Source organism: Lithobates pipiens, unplaced genomic scaffold, assembly GCF_037356315.1.
Source record: "Lithobates pipiens isolate NorthernLeopardFrog02 unplaced genomic scaffold, aLitPip1_a1.2 Scaffold_16, whole genome shotgun sequence".
Classification (NCBI taxonomy): domain Eukaryota; kingdom Metazoa; phylum Chordata; class Amphibia; order Anura; family Ranidae; genus Lithobates; species Lithobates pipiens.
In genome coordinates this window covers 571,147,153-571,162,457 of record NW_027507748.1, presented here as the reverse complement: position 1 = coordinate 571,162,457, position 15,305 = coordinate 571,147,153, and the positions used below count along the sequence as shown (strand labels likewise).

The window sequence follows — 15,305 nt, the reverse complement described above, 5'->3', positions numbered from 1 at the left end:
CAGCTGTGATTTCTTCTGGATGACCCAGCAGGAATTCAGGACCTTTTAACCAAGAAGAATTTGCAAAGACACTTACAGACACTGGCCTGGTGGCATAATCTGCAGGGTTCATTTCAGATGGAACATAATGCCATTGTTCAGGTTTAGATGGTTTCCTTATTCTCTCTACACGGTTTCTGACATAGACATAGAAACGTTTAGTCTGGTTGTATAGGTAGCCCAGAACAACTTTGCTGTCTGTGTAGAATATGACGCCATCTATCTGAATGTCTAGCTCACGCACTATGAAATCTGCTATTTCTACAGCTAGCACAGTCCCACAAAGTTCAAGTCTCGGAGTCGTGTGTTCAGGCTTAGGTATTAACTTAGCTTTCACAAACAGAAACCCTATGAGAGCTTGATTAGAAGAATCTCTTACCTTGAGGTAAGCGACAGCTGCTATGGCCTCAGAAGATGCATCTGAGAAGATGTGAAGCTCTTTCCTCTGACTTGTGGCAAGAGAGGCAGAAGTGTAGCAGCGTGGTATACAGATTCCATTTAAGGCATGTAGAGATTGTTTCCAGGACTCCCACTTTGAAAGCTGGTCTATCGGTAGTGTTCGTTGAAGTGAGTTGAATGTGGATAGAGCCTGTTCACGGTTGGTTGGGAATTTAACCATTGCAGCATGAAGAGGTAATGGTGCAACCCAGCTGTTAGACTCATCCTGGAAAAATTCTTTGCTCATTATTTTGATGAACTCTCTGTCTTCAACTGACAAGGCTATTTTGTTGTCATCGCTTGTAGTACAAAACACTGTGGTACCTAGGTTGTCATCGCAAAGGTTAGGAGTGACATCAGGTACTTGGATGATGTCAAGAGGCTTCTCTTTAACTTCTTAAAGGCGAGGGAACTGTTTGAAGTGGGATGCACATCCGTTTCTTAACATGCAAGTTTTGAAGGAGTGGATCTTGGATAACATATGCATTCTATCCAAGCATACATCGCCCACAATTACCCAGCCTAGATCAAGATTTGTGCGTAAGGGGCATCATGAGGTCCATTGCACTGCTTGCGTACTTTGTGTACTCTGAGAATGTCTCTTCCTAGCAAGATCAAGATTTCAGCATTCATGCCCATTGCAGGAATTTCATTAACAAGGTGTCTCAAGCGAGGTGGTGATATGCAGCCTCTGGAGTAGGAATTTCTTCCCTTTCATCTGGTATCTGGTCACACTTGAACTAATATTGGTAGGGGTATGCCCTCTCCCTTATTGATATGAAAGGCCATGAACCCATCAGCTCTTCTACCAAAGGTCTCTTCACTGCCATAACAGGTTCTGAGAGTATACAGTGATGCGCGTCCCTCTATACCAAAGATCTCAAAGAATTTAGGCTTAACCAGGGATCTGTTGCTCTGTTCATCTATTATGTCATACATCCTACCGGTAATAGCTTCCTCAGGTTGACCCTTTTGGTATATCTTGATTAAGGATATCTTAGCACAACATTTGTGATCTAAGCCTTCTCCACAGACTTCTGTGCATGAAGAAAAAACGTTAGCTGTAGTTGGCGCATAACCTTGTTGCTCCCCGCCATGACTTGAGACCGGGCTGGAGGTAGGAGGCTGCTGTGAATTGTCTGAGGGTGGGCCCGGATGCATAGCTGTAACATGTTTGTCGCTATTGCATTCTGTGCACTTGATGACAACTTTACAGTCTTTACCAAAATGTCCATAACAAGCACAGCACTTGTAGCATATTCCAAGTTTCTGAAGAATCTCCCTGTGCTCTTGTAACACCTTTGTCCTAACCCCACAACATTTCTTTAGGGGGGTGAGGCTTCTTATAAATAGGGCACTGATGATTAGGGTCTTTATCTCTGTCACTTGAATCGCTCTGGTCAGCAGGAGAGGATACAGGTGGTGAGATGTCTGTCCTTACAGATATTGCTCTATTAAACTCTCTACGTTTAGCTGCTATGTTATCATACCTTGATGAAGATGATAATGAAGCAGGCAAGTTGGGTTCACTGAAGCTGAAGCTGGGATAGTTTCTCACCCAGGCTTGATCACTGATGAACCTGCAAAAATATGCGAATGGAGGAAAAGATACGTTATAGTCTCTTTTGGACCTTGAGCCTTGTTGTGCCCATTTCTCTTGCAGGCTGTATGGCAATTTAGACACCACTGGGATTGACACCATGAGCAGTGTCCAGGAAGCTTAGTCCAGCTAGACGTGGGTCTGTCTTTGCCAACTCCAGCTCCATGAGAAGATCACTCAGATCTTGGAGCTTGTGATAGTCTTTGTTCCCTATTTTTGGGAAGTTTTGTAGTCTTTTGAATAGAGCACTTTCTATGGCTTCAGAGCTACCTTAGGCTTGCTCAAGTCTTGCCCATGTAGCAATAAGACCTGCATCTGGGTGGTCAATGTGCACTGTTCTCATTCTTTTAACACGATCTACAGACTCTGGCCCCAGCCACTTTATGAGCAAATCAAGTTCCTCCTTGGTAGTAAGGTTCAGATCAGCAATAGTGGTGTTGAAGGTTGATCTCCAGGCCATGTAGCTCTCCAGACAGTCGTCAAATGTTGAGAGGGTAGTGGTAATGAGCTTGCGGCGTACCATATATCTGGTGAAGTCATTCAAGTCTGGTCTCTCACTCTTCAGTGCCAAAGTAACTTGTGAAACCCCTCAGGTGTGAAAGATCTCTGGTGAAGTAGTGTGAGGTTTGCCAGGATGAAATGATGTTGCAAGAGCGTTTAACTGTAGTGTAGTCCCTAAGGCTTGTTCTGGCTGCGGCTTGAGCTGCAGCTTGTCGCTGGAATTCACCTTGGTGATGCAGTTTGCTGCATAGATGCACTTATGTTGTAGACTTGAAGAGGCTCAGGCACTTGGAGCTGAGAGGTCTCTGTGTTGAGAGTCAGAACAGTGTTATTAGTAAGACGTACAGGAGATAACTCTGTATCATTGCAAACATTATGCTTTAGTACATATTCACTGGTGTGTTCAACTGGGTCTTGCGATTCTGCTGGGATGGACCAATCTGGGTTAGCACTTTCTCCCATCACTTGTTTGAGAACTCTCAGCCTTGCTAGGGCAGCTGCTTCTTCCTTTTCTATTTGCAGAATCTTTAATTGGGAATCGGCCTCTGCTTGTTGAGCTTTCATCTTTGACTTTTGTGTCTTTAATTGGGAATCTAATTGGGAATCTGCCTCTGCTTGTTGAGCTTTCATCTTTGCCTCCGTTTCTGCTTGTTGAGCTTTCATCTTTGCATCCTTTCTGGTAAAGGAGCTTTGCACTTTTGCCCTTTGTGTTTCTAATTGGGAATCCGCCTCTTTTTTTTGCGTCCTTTTTTTCCCACAAATAGAGCTTTCTTTCAGTGGTATTTGATCCCCCCCTGCGGTTGTTATGTTTTGCGCAAAAACAAAAAAATAGCAACGATTTTGAAAAAAACGCATTATTTTTGACATTTTGCTATAATAAATATCCCCCAAAAATATGTGAAAAATATGTTTTCCTCAGTTTAGGCCAAAGCGTATTCTTCTACATATTTTTGGTAAAAAAATTGCGATAAGCAAAAGTTATAGCGTTTACAAAATAGGGGATAGTCTTATGGCATTTTTATTAATAATCTTATTTTTTCACTAGTAATGGCGGCGATCAGCGATTTTTATCATGACTGTGACATTATGGTGGACACGTCGGACATTTGTGACACATTTTTGGGACCATTGTCATTTATACAGCAATCAATGCTATACAAATGTACTGATTCCTATGTAAATGACACTGACAGTGAAGCGATTAACCACTAGGGGGCAGTAAAGGGGTTACGTGTGTCCTGGGGAGTGATTCTAACTGTGGGGGGGTGGCTACCTGTGGCACGTCACTGATCATCGCTCCCGATCACAGGGAGCAGCGATCAGTGACGCTGTCACTAGGCAAAACGGGGAAATGCTTGTTTACATTAGCATCTCCCCGTTCTTCCTCTCCGTGAGACGATCGTGGGTATCCCACGGACATCGAGTCCACGTGACCTGCGATCCAACTCACAGAGCTTGCCACGCACACGCCCGCAAGCCGCATCTTCAAGGGCAATGTACAGGTATGTTAGTTTGCCTGTACCTGCCATTCTGACGCAGTATATCTGCATAAGGCGGTCGGCAATCAATTAAGAAGACGAACAGCAGCTCAGACAGGTTGGGTAACGCAGTTCAATGTAGAGAAACAGTTTTTAACATTCACATGAGGTGCAGTAAACTCGTACGACCATGTGCTTCACAAGATGGCAGATGGCACTGAGCTTGATTGCAGATCAGGCACACACATATACACAGCAAGCTGTGGGAAGTCTATACATCTTTTGACTTATGACTCCGATTGTTGTGAAGTGATTTATCCCTTGTGAGACCTCTATGCCTGGCCTGTGTAAGATATAATATAATATAAACATCAGATAGCTTGAACTCACCAAATACTGATTCCATCCACAAAGATGCTTTTATTCTGAACATCAGGTTACAGCAGATGACAGAATACAAACAGATGAATAGGCTGTGGTATTTTGGCGGTCAAAAGATGATATTGTCTGTAGCTTACAATGCAGAATACATGTGCCCTGCTACATGTGGCTTCTAGCTGCATCCATGACACAGGAAATACAATCACAGGAAGAAGGGTGGAGCATTACATACAAAGGAAGTGTGTCATAACATAAGGGAAAAAGAACATAAGAAACAAGTGCATTACCACAAAAGGTGAGTAGATGGCAGCACGTGAACTAAATATAAACGTCCATAGAAAATGGTTAAGAAAACAATCTATATAAATTCTATGTCCCGTTGGGGCAGCACAACTGGGCCAAAAAAACTTGTAGAAAATGTGCGCTGTCCCTTTAAACATTGAAATACACACTGTATCTAAGTGAAAATACGCTAGTGAGAAATCATACATCAATATCATAATTTAGAAATATACAGTAAATACAGTATGTGCAAACAAGCAATAAATAAATTTGAATAAATTAATATATGTGTATTTCATATATTCCTGCATGGAGAGTGATCTTTTGATCACAAAGAACTGGTTCCTATAGTCTGCTTTTGAGAGTGTTACTTTTGAAATCTGCTGCCGATGAACCCATCACACCTGGGGAAAGAGTGCGTGCGCTTTTTTAATCTGTCAGTCAAGGTCCTGTATTGTTGGTAAGAGGTCCCTATTTTAAGAGCACCTATGAGCACGGGAACACTGATGAGCAGAAGTTTGATATTATTATTATTATAATACAGGTTTTATATAGCATCAACAGCGCTTAACAAAATAAAGGCAGACAGTACAGTTACATTACCATTTGGTACAAGAGGAATCAGAGGGCCCTGCTCATTAGAGATTACAATCTAAAAATATAAATATTGATATAGCACGGAGCACTTTATTCACTTCATTATATCTGGCCTTTCACTGCATTAATGATTGCTTCTGATGGATCAAATTTTTATTAACAATCTTTGCACTTATAAGATATTTATTTTTTATTTTTGCACACATGCAGTTGATTCACGAATATTAGTTTATTCAAGTGTTTATTTATTGCTTTTGTTTGCACATATTTAACATCCCTAACTTACCTGATTCCTCCATTGATCCAGGGCTCTGCTTGGCTACAGGTCTTCTCTCCCCTGCTTCCTGCTCTCACAGGCTGAGAGCAAAGTATGTTCTTGGTATCTACTGTTGTCAGTCAAATCCTATGAAGAGGCTGCTCTGTGCAATTGTGCAATACCATTGTACAGAGCAGGTAAATATAACCCTCTTTTTTATGTTGATTAATAAAAAAAATAAGGCTTACATTAATTTTAAAATGTTTTTTATCTACTCTTAATCTTTCTGCCAGAAGCTGTCAGAAAAATCCAGTGTATGGCTACCTATCCACCAGCCTACCCTGACAGCAGCCACGTTTTTGCTGCGATTTCGGCATTTTCCCATGGCTGGAGGTCAAAACGTTCCTATCCTGAACGGGATTTTTCCACATTCAGGAGAGGGAGGTTTAACCTCACCTAAACGCAGCAGCTACTAAATCTGCTAAAAGCCTATGTGTACATGGACACATAGCCTTTTATGGAGTTGAGTTTCGAAACTTTGGCAAAAAAACACCAAAAGCTCCTAAACTCAAGAGCCACTGGACCAATCCCTTGGCAGACGAAGGAGTTATCGCACTACTATGAAAGAGGGAAAGTCACAGCTTGTGTGCATAGACACTGAACAACACTGGGATTGCTGACTGAAACATGGACACCGACTGGAACACCTTTACACTGGGCACCACTACTGGTCCAATGGGGCTGATAGAGATTGTCACTGACACTAGAGTGTGCTTTCTACCCCAAGGCAACTGGGCACTTTACACTACCACAACCACAGATATCACTGCCATCATTACAATATCTGCTGATGTGTATACTGTCCTACCACCAGTGAATCCCTCATCCAGTGACCTCCTGCAGCCATGGTCGAGGTCTCCTGCACCCCCTGCTTGATGATGTCTCCGGAGAGAGGACGAGTAAATCTGGTAAGTTTGTTGTGAATGAGGGAACTGTACCTATTGGAGTTGGCAAGCCTTTAGCAACAGAGGGGGCAGAGTTAGAGACTCTCTACTGCTTTGGTGAGAGTATGTAAAATAAAATGGAAAACAAAAAAAAAATAAAAAAAATAAAATAAAAATGTAGAGAAAATAAATACATTTTTCTTCTTTTGAACTCAATGTCGCCAGTCAGTGTCCCTTATCACCACATGCACTCAAAGTGTCACTGATCACTGCCACACCAGTTACATTGTCCCTGATCAGTGCCAAACCAATTATGGCTAAGAAATCATACATTTTGCCAGGGTATGTAAACATATGAGCAAAACTGTAGGTAGTCTGGAAATTAGATGCATAATTTATGCCCCTGGAACGCCTAAAGGTGCTCCTTGGATTTTGAACCCTTCAATGCATCTAAGCTTTGAAAAAGTCCCACACGCGTGGTATCCCTATACTAAGGAGGCATAACATAACGTGTTTAAGGGCGTAATTGTAAGTATACCCATGCTCTTTATGAGAAATAACCTGTAAAAATGACAACTTTATAAAAAATCTATATTTAATTTCTTTATGATCTAAAAAAATTTAAAATAACATAGTTTGTAGACTCTCTAGCTATCACACAGACTAAATATTATGCACTGATTTGGATTAATTTAACCAAATACATGTAACATAATATATGTTGGCTTAAATTGATGAATAAAGAGTATTTATTTGCAAACGTTTGAAACAGAAACTTAGATTTATTTTATTTTTTTTGTTTATATAGAAAAAAAGTAAAAAAACAAGTAGTGATTAAATATAGCCAAAAGAAAGCTCTATCAGTCTTAAAAAATATATTTAAAAAAATAATTTGGGTACAGTGTTGCATGACTTAGTAATTGTCATTCAAAGTATGACAGTGCTGAAAGCTATAACATGGCCTGGACTTGAGGGGGTTACATTTTACAAACTTGAAGTGGTTAAACTGCAGATGCTTAAAATACTGATGTCATGGTTACACACAACTAGAAGCCAAAGCACTACTCTGCACTACAGGTAAGTTACAAACACATATGTTCAATTTGCTAAATGACAGCTGACCCAACTTGATATATGCCCTACTTGCTTTATCAATTCCGTAATTTTTATTTTTTTGGCACGGGACCCCAAATAATGTTTTTTCATTTGTTTGGACATTCAAAGTTTCAGGTTTGACCCCTACAGAAGTGGTTCCCAAGTTTGTCTATTAGAAGACCAAAAAAATTTTGGAATCTGTAGAGAATATTCTGTATCTGTAATAAAAAAACAAAATGTAATACAAAAAATGGTGACATGTAATCCTAGCTGTAGTTCTTAGCTGTCAGCATTGCTATTGAAGCGATTCTTTCCAGATACAATACAGTACCTGAATAATCAGACTCTGTTACTGGCATGGATTTGTGTTTGTGAGCTGAACATTGTTTAAAACACATTATTCTGTAGAGCAGCTTTTCCCGACCAGGGTGACGTGGAACTGTGTGGTTCCTATAGAGGTACCCAGATAAGTAACCAGTGACAACAATGGTCTTTTTTATCAATCTGTAAAAGTAGATTCTTCCTAATGACCACAAATGTATAGTGCAATGACTATCACACTAATGTACCATGAAATGTAGATATAATAATTATTAACCACTTGCCGACCGCCGCACGACGATGTACGTCGACAGAATGGCACGGGCAGGCATAAGGGCTTACATGTACGTCCTTGCCTGCCCGCGGGTCGGGGGCCCGATAGCGCCAGGGACCCCCATATACTACCGCATAAAGCCCCCTGATTGCCCCCTAGTTAACCCTTTCACCAGTGATCACCATATAACTGTTACAGGTGACGCTGGTTGGTTAGTTATTTTTTTTATAGTTTCAGGGCACCCGCCATTTATTACCTAGTCTCACTAGTGTACCCCTAAATTTAGGGGTGTCTACTTTCCAAAATGGGGTCATTTGGGGGGGGGGTTTGTGCCATCTTGGCATTTTATGGCCTTCAAAACTGTAACGCCCTTAGAAATCCTGAAGGCAGTGCTTGGTTTTCGGGGCCCCGTACGCGGCTAGGCTCCCAAAAAGTCCCACATATGTGGTATCCCCGTACTCAGGAGAAGCAGCAGAATTTATTTTGGGGTGTCATTTCACATATGCCCATGGCATGCGTGAGCAATATATCATTTAGTGACAACTTTGTGAAAAAAAAAAAAAAAAAAAAGTTTGTAATTTTCCCGCAACTTGTGGCAAAATATAAAATATTCCATGGACTCAACATGCCTCTCAGCAAATAGCTTGGGGTGTCTACTTTCTAAAATGGGGTCATTTGTGGGGGTTTTGTGCCATCTTGGCATTTTATGGCCTTCAAAACTGTAATAGGTAGTGAGGAGTGAAGTCAAATATTTACGCCCTTAGAAAACCTGAAGGCGGTTCTTGGTTTTCGGGGCCCCGTACGCGGCTAGGCTCCCAAAAAGTACCACATATGTGGTATCCCCGTACTCAGGAGAAGCGGCAGAATTTATTTTGGGGTGTCATTTCACATATGCCCATAGCATGTGTGAGCAATATATCATTTAGTGACAACTTTGTGAAAAAAAAATAAAAAAAAATTAAAGTTTGTAATTTTCCCACAACTTGTGGCAAAATATAAAATATTCCAAGGACTCAAAATGCCTCTCAGCAAATAGCTTGGGGTGTCTACTTTCTAAAATGGGGTCATTTGTGGGGGTTTTGTGCCATCTTGGCATTTTATGGCCTTCAAAACTGTAATAGGTAGTGAGAAGTGAAATCAAAAATTTACGCCCTTAGAAAGCCTGAAGGCGGTGCTTGGTTTTCGGGGCCCCGTACGCGGCTAGGCTCCCAAAAAGTCCCACATATGTGGTATCCCCGTACTCAGGAGAAGCAGCAGAATTTATTTTGGGGTGTCATTTCACATATAGTAAATAGATGGTGTTGCGCTCCACATAAAATAAATTAAGTCTAATAACACAAATAATAAATAATCTCATAAAATCTTGAAAACGCACTCATGTGATTAAAATTAAAATCACTAAATAATCGCATAAAATCTTGAAAATGTGCTCATGCGATTAAAAATTCCATTAATTCTAAAATAAATACCAAGTGAATAATACAGTGCTTGAAGCTATTTCCTACTAATATTCATAAAATGAAGAAGCTAAAATAATCTATATACTCGTGATAAAGTGACAAGGAAAAAAAATCGCAAGTCTTAAAATGGTCAACAGAATCGTGACATCAAACAAATCTGTGTCAGTCCATGAAAGTGCATACAAGTGCCAGCAATATGTGCAAAAGAGAGTATATATAAAAATATACAATAAAAATATAAAAAACGGTGTATGAAAAAATTATTATCACAAAATGCAAAAGATAGTAGTCCAGCAAACGTGATAAAAAATGTCTCTAAATAAGTGTACAAAGGCTAAATCATAAAGTTCATGCAGAAGATGAAATAAATCCACGCTGTGCTATGTGAAGAAATGAATCCTATGAACAACCCCGGGATGATTCCACCAGTGATTTTTCAGCTCCTTAAACGTGGGTGCTCACACACTGAGTGCAGTGGGTACCTTACCTCACTGCTGTCAGTAAGACAGCAAAATACTCCAGTGCAGCAGTTGTGTCCTCAAATGGGGTGTATATCCTCAGTAGGTATAGGGGAACTTCAACACTTTGCGGTGTATATCCTAAATGTAGTATGGGCGCCCCCAAAACCTTTTCCTCCAGATATTCCGCAAGGGATCGCAAATCAGACCCAAGAAAGAAAGAGGGGTGCTCCAATAGTGAAGTACGTTCACACAAATGCTTTATTATAAAAATATGCCCATAGCATGTGTGAGCAATATATCATTTAGTGACAACTTTGTGTAAAAAAAAATAAATAAATTATTTTTTGTCATTATTCAATCGCTTGAGGCAAAAAAATAAAATATTCAATGGGCTCAACATGCCACTTATCAATTTCCTTAGGGTGTCTACTTTCCAAAATGGGGTCATTTGGGGGGGTTTTGTACTGCCCTGCCATTTTAGCACCTCAAGAAATGAGATAGGCAGTCGTAAACTAAAAGCTGCGTAAATTCCAGAAAACGTACCTTAGTTTGTAGATGTGACAACTTTTGCGCAAACCAATAAATATACAATTATTGACTTTTTTTTTACCAAAGACATGTGGCTGAATACATTTTGGCCTAAATGTATGACTAAAATTGAGTTTATTGGATTTTTCTAATAACAAAAAGTAGAAAATATCATTTTTTTTCAAAATTTGCGGTCTTTTTACGTTTATATTGCAAAAAATAAAAATCGCAGAGGCAATCAAATACCATCAAAAGAAAGCTCTATTTGTGGGAAGAAAAGGACGCAAATTTTGTTTGGGTACAACATTGCATGACCGCGCAATTACCAGTTAAAGCAGCGCAGTGCCAAATTGTAAAAAGACCTCTGGTCATTTACCAGCAAAATGGTCCGGTCTGAAGGTGGTTAATAAGGGTTCAGTGAGACCAGAAAGTTATTTCAAGCGTTCCTCCATGTTAAAAAGGTAGAAAAAGACTGCAGTAGAGCGTAGAAATGTTTGCCGGAAACAATGTTATCGTGTAGAGCTTAGCAGTCTTTGCAAGAAAGACAGCAGTCACATAGTTACTATAAAAGAGGAGCTGTAAAATGTGCACGGGCATTTATTGTTCAGAGTCAGTTATTAACATTTGTTTTAAGATTGACAGCTGCTGTAATCTTATAACTCACCGGCCTTAGGACTCTCAGCACCTCCTCCAGTACTGCTGGCGTGCTTGGCACAGAACAAGTTAATAGGGTACATACAACCACATCCATAGAGGCATCAGCCACTGACGTCATGTTGTCCGCTGATGCCAAAAGAAATCCATCATATTTTAGGTGGTCATTCTCTGCTTGGCTTTTTCTGAGAAATGTTTGGAAATTTGGGTTACAATCCAGACAGGTCACCCTGCATCCGTTGGGGTAGAATCTGAAGTTGGCACCTGTGCCACAACCAACATCTAGAAGCTTGAGCTCTTTAGTAGAGCCTGCAAAGTCAGATAGGTTGCTAAATAGACTGTTTTTATAGTTTTCCATCACCTTGTTGTATGACACAGAGATTCTGGATACAAACAAGGGAAAGATTTTCTTTAATATGAAACCCCAGATTCCAAGGTAGTAAAGGATATATAGAGGAAGCAATATAACAGCCAATATGAGCTGTAAAATCAAAATAATTACAGACATGTTAAGAGAGCGTAGATGTTGCAGCAGCCAGTGTTTAGACAGAATGATTTCAGGCCCAGCTTCAGCTCTGTAATCCTATGTACTGAATGTGGAAATAGATCCTCCCCTCTGAGCTATGCAGGGGGAGGGGAGGAGTGGAGTAATACACACTGTTAACAATGTGGAAAGCTGTATTCAGAAGTCATGCAATTATAACATTAAACAGGGTTAAAAAACAAAACAAAAAAACAGAGATGGCATTGGTCAGGTTAACATGTTGCATGCATACATGGCAATGAGAATAGGCAAGGGTTCCAATCCACATGCAGTACCCAGCAGAGATCGGCAAGTTTTCCACTCAAGGACACCAGTGTTCGAGAGCGGTCCTACCCAGAATGCTTTAATTGCACAACCAGCAGACATATCATGGGTCTCTAATATAAAGGAGCCAAAGAACATATTTTCCCATGGTGTCTTTTAGGTAAACCTTTTCAAATTCAAGGATCGTACACTGATAAAAAACCTCCTAACTTTCAGAGATGGGAACGAGGGACAACTTTTAGCATTGTGTATGTAGTCCATAGGTGCTCAACCTGTTGCCCTCCAGCTGTTGCGGAACTACAAGTCCACTCATGCCTCTGTCTTTGGGTGTCATGCTTGTAACTGTCAGCCTTGCAATGCCTCATGGGACTTGTAGTTACCCAACAGCTGCAGTGCCACAGGTTGAGAACCTATGATGTAGGCACAGGACAGACCACTGCCAGGCTCCCAGACTCAGCATTATTATGCAAAAATCTGGTTGGTTAAAGCCACATTTTTAGCATTACGTAATATTTACACTGGCTTTTCAAATACCAAATGCAATAACCCATAGGTTAGGTGAAAAGTCTAGTGCAGTAAAGCCATTTTGGTAGTTAAAAAGTGCATCAGATGAAAAAAAGGGATTACTAAGGCTGTAAGAAGGACAGATGGACTTGGTACCAAAAGAGGTAGAGTCCTTTCAATTGAGGGAAAGTTGGGGGTCTATTCACTACTGTAGTTGATTGCCCATCTACTCACCATGCTGAAATGGAGGCACAGGCTTCTTTCGTTTTTTTCCCCAATACTACCTGGGTTCCTGGACATGCCCAGGGAAGATAAGTTTATCTGCTTCCCTTGTCCAACAGCTCAGACAGCACACACCTAATGAGGCAAAGGTAGCTGGGCAAGTGATCTGCAGCCACATGTAAGGGTTTTCACTGTCAGAACTGACATGTGGACAACCATGCCAGAGCCCAATGCCACACAGCTTCTCTGGAAGACCCATCTTTGTTGAGAGCTTCCCCTCCCCCTCCCCCAGTTGCTATAAATCTACTCTAGTTTCAGTGGGGTGGCGCTTCATCTTAGGGGCTTGGATCCCTCCTGCTGTTCACCTGTGTTATTAGAGCTACCCTGATCTTCACTGAGCGGGATGCTGTCTATGAGGATAATTACAAAAAGCTTTGTTCTGTACTGTTACACTGAAGTAGTGATTCCCAGCTGGAGTCTCTGTTATAGTGTGTTTTGAATGCGGTGTGGGAAACCTGCATGGAATGCAGGTTTCCCGCACTGTGTTCTGTTGTGAACTGGCCCTTACTCAGAAAACCCCAGCTGGGGAGGATCAAGTGTGCAGTGACTTGTGGTTCCACACTGTTCATGTGATCAAAAAGGGCACCTCTCTTAAACTGGTGACATCACCCTAGATCTAGTTTTGATGTATTTCGATTGGGGACTGTCATTCTTTGTCAAGTAAGACTAGTGGCAGGTAAAGCAATCCTAAGAAGGTTTTCAACTCCTGTCCAAATTCCTTAACCACTTAAAGCCCATAGAAGCTCAAAAGGCACCTTATGCAATTTATAATATATATAGAATATACAATTTGTGTCACCTTCTATATTATAAAACACTAAAAAATAAATAATTAAAAATGAATTAAACAAATGAATTAAAAGCAAATAGATGCAAATCCAGATGTAAGTCAAAATGTCGTTTTGAGCTCAAAACAATCACGTCAGGGGACTGAATATTGATATTCAGCTTTTTGCTTTTGAGGATTTGGGTGATGTCAGTCGAACTGCTGCATACAATTTTGTTATCCATATCCTGGGTATCTATTTTACAGATTGATCCTTCTTGAGGACACTTTATGTTAAAAAGATCACTGAAAAGTATACCAGCCTTAGGAAATTACTTATCACTATAGCTTTTTATTTTTTTAGAGAATAGGTCCTCCCCCTTCCCCCACCTGAGTCACACACATCTACACCCCCTACTCACCCACTGCACCACCCCTTGTCTCTGCCCTTACCCATCTCCCAGGACCACCCCTTTTAAAGAAAAAAATCCTGTGGGAGCAACAATAAATTCACTAGCAGCAACTATATATTTTCCCACCAGCAACAATAGACCTCCTCCCTCCAAGCAGCAACAATAAATCCCCCAGCATAAACAATAAATCCCCTAGCAGCAACACTAAATCCACCAGCACCAATAAATTCTTTAGAAGCAAAAAAAGAACAAAAAATGTTGTAATAATTATTTACAAAGTTTCAGACAGAGTTTAGATTTAATATGTTAGTTGAGTACATGTAAATTTGTTAGTGCATCTAACACTATGAAGAGTCTAGATGTAATCTATACTGTTAAGGTACTGTATATCTGGATGCTACAGCCTCTTTTCGTAACACAGATTTTCTTTTTGTCCTCCTGAATAAGTATGAGCCGAACACCCCCTGGTTCAGTTCACACCAGAACATGCGAACAGGCAAAAAATTTGGATGAACACGCGAACACCATTAAAGTCTATGGGACACGAACATGAAAATCAAAAGTGCTCATTTTAACCACTTGCTTACTGGGCACTTAAACCCCCCTCAGTCCCAGACCAATTTTCAGCTTTCAGCGCTGATGCACTTTGAGTGACAATTGCGCGGGCATACAACACTGTACCCAAATGAAATTTTTATCATTTTTTTCCCACAAATAGAGCTTTCTTTTGGTGGTATTTAGTTACAGCTCGGAGTTTTATTTTTTGCTAAACAAACAAAAAAAGATGCAAAAAAAAAAAAAAAAAAATCATGTTTTAATAGTTTGTTATAAAATTTTGCAAACGGGTCATTTTTCTCCTTCATTGAAGTGCGCTGATTAGGCGGCACTGATAGGCTGCATTGGTGGGCACTGATGGGCTGCATTGGTGGGCACTGATGGGCTGCATTGGTGGGCACTGATGGGCTGCACTGGTGGGCACTGATAGGCATAGTTAAGGCGGCACTAATAGGCACAGATAAGGCGGCACCGATGGGCACAGATAAGGCGGCACTGATGGGCAAAGATGGGCACAGATAAGATGGCACGGATGGGTGGCACGGATAAGTGGCACGGATGGGTGGCACGGATGGGCACTGATAGGTACCACAGATAGATGGGACTGATGGGCACTGATAGGTGGCACTGATAGGTGGCTCTGATAGGTGGCACTGCTGGGCACTGAT

General features: G+C 40.8%; 1 protein-coding gene across 1 annotated transcript in view; it reads right to left on the bottom strand.

Annotated features, from left to right (window-relative positions):
- Nucleotides 1-11,909, bottom strand: part of LOC143983707 (thiol S-methyltransferase TMT1A-like) — a 31,180-nt gene extending 19,271 nt beyond the window's left edge. The window contains exon 1 of the mRNA XM_077483716.1: nucleotides 11,320-11,909. Within this exon, the coding sequence (XP_077339842.1) occupies nucleotides 11,320-11,817 (498 nt within the window). The 5' untranslated portion in view covers nucleotides 11,818-11,909. The remainder of the gene's footprint in view (nucleotides 1-11,319) is intronic.
- Nucleotides 11,910-15,305: the final 3,396 nt, after the last annotated feature.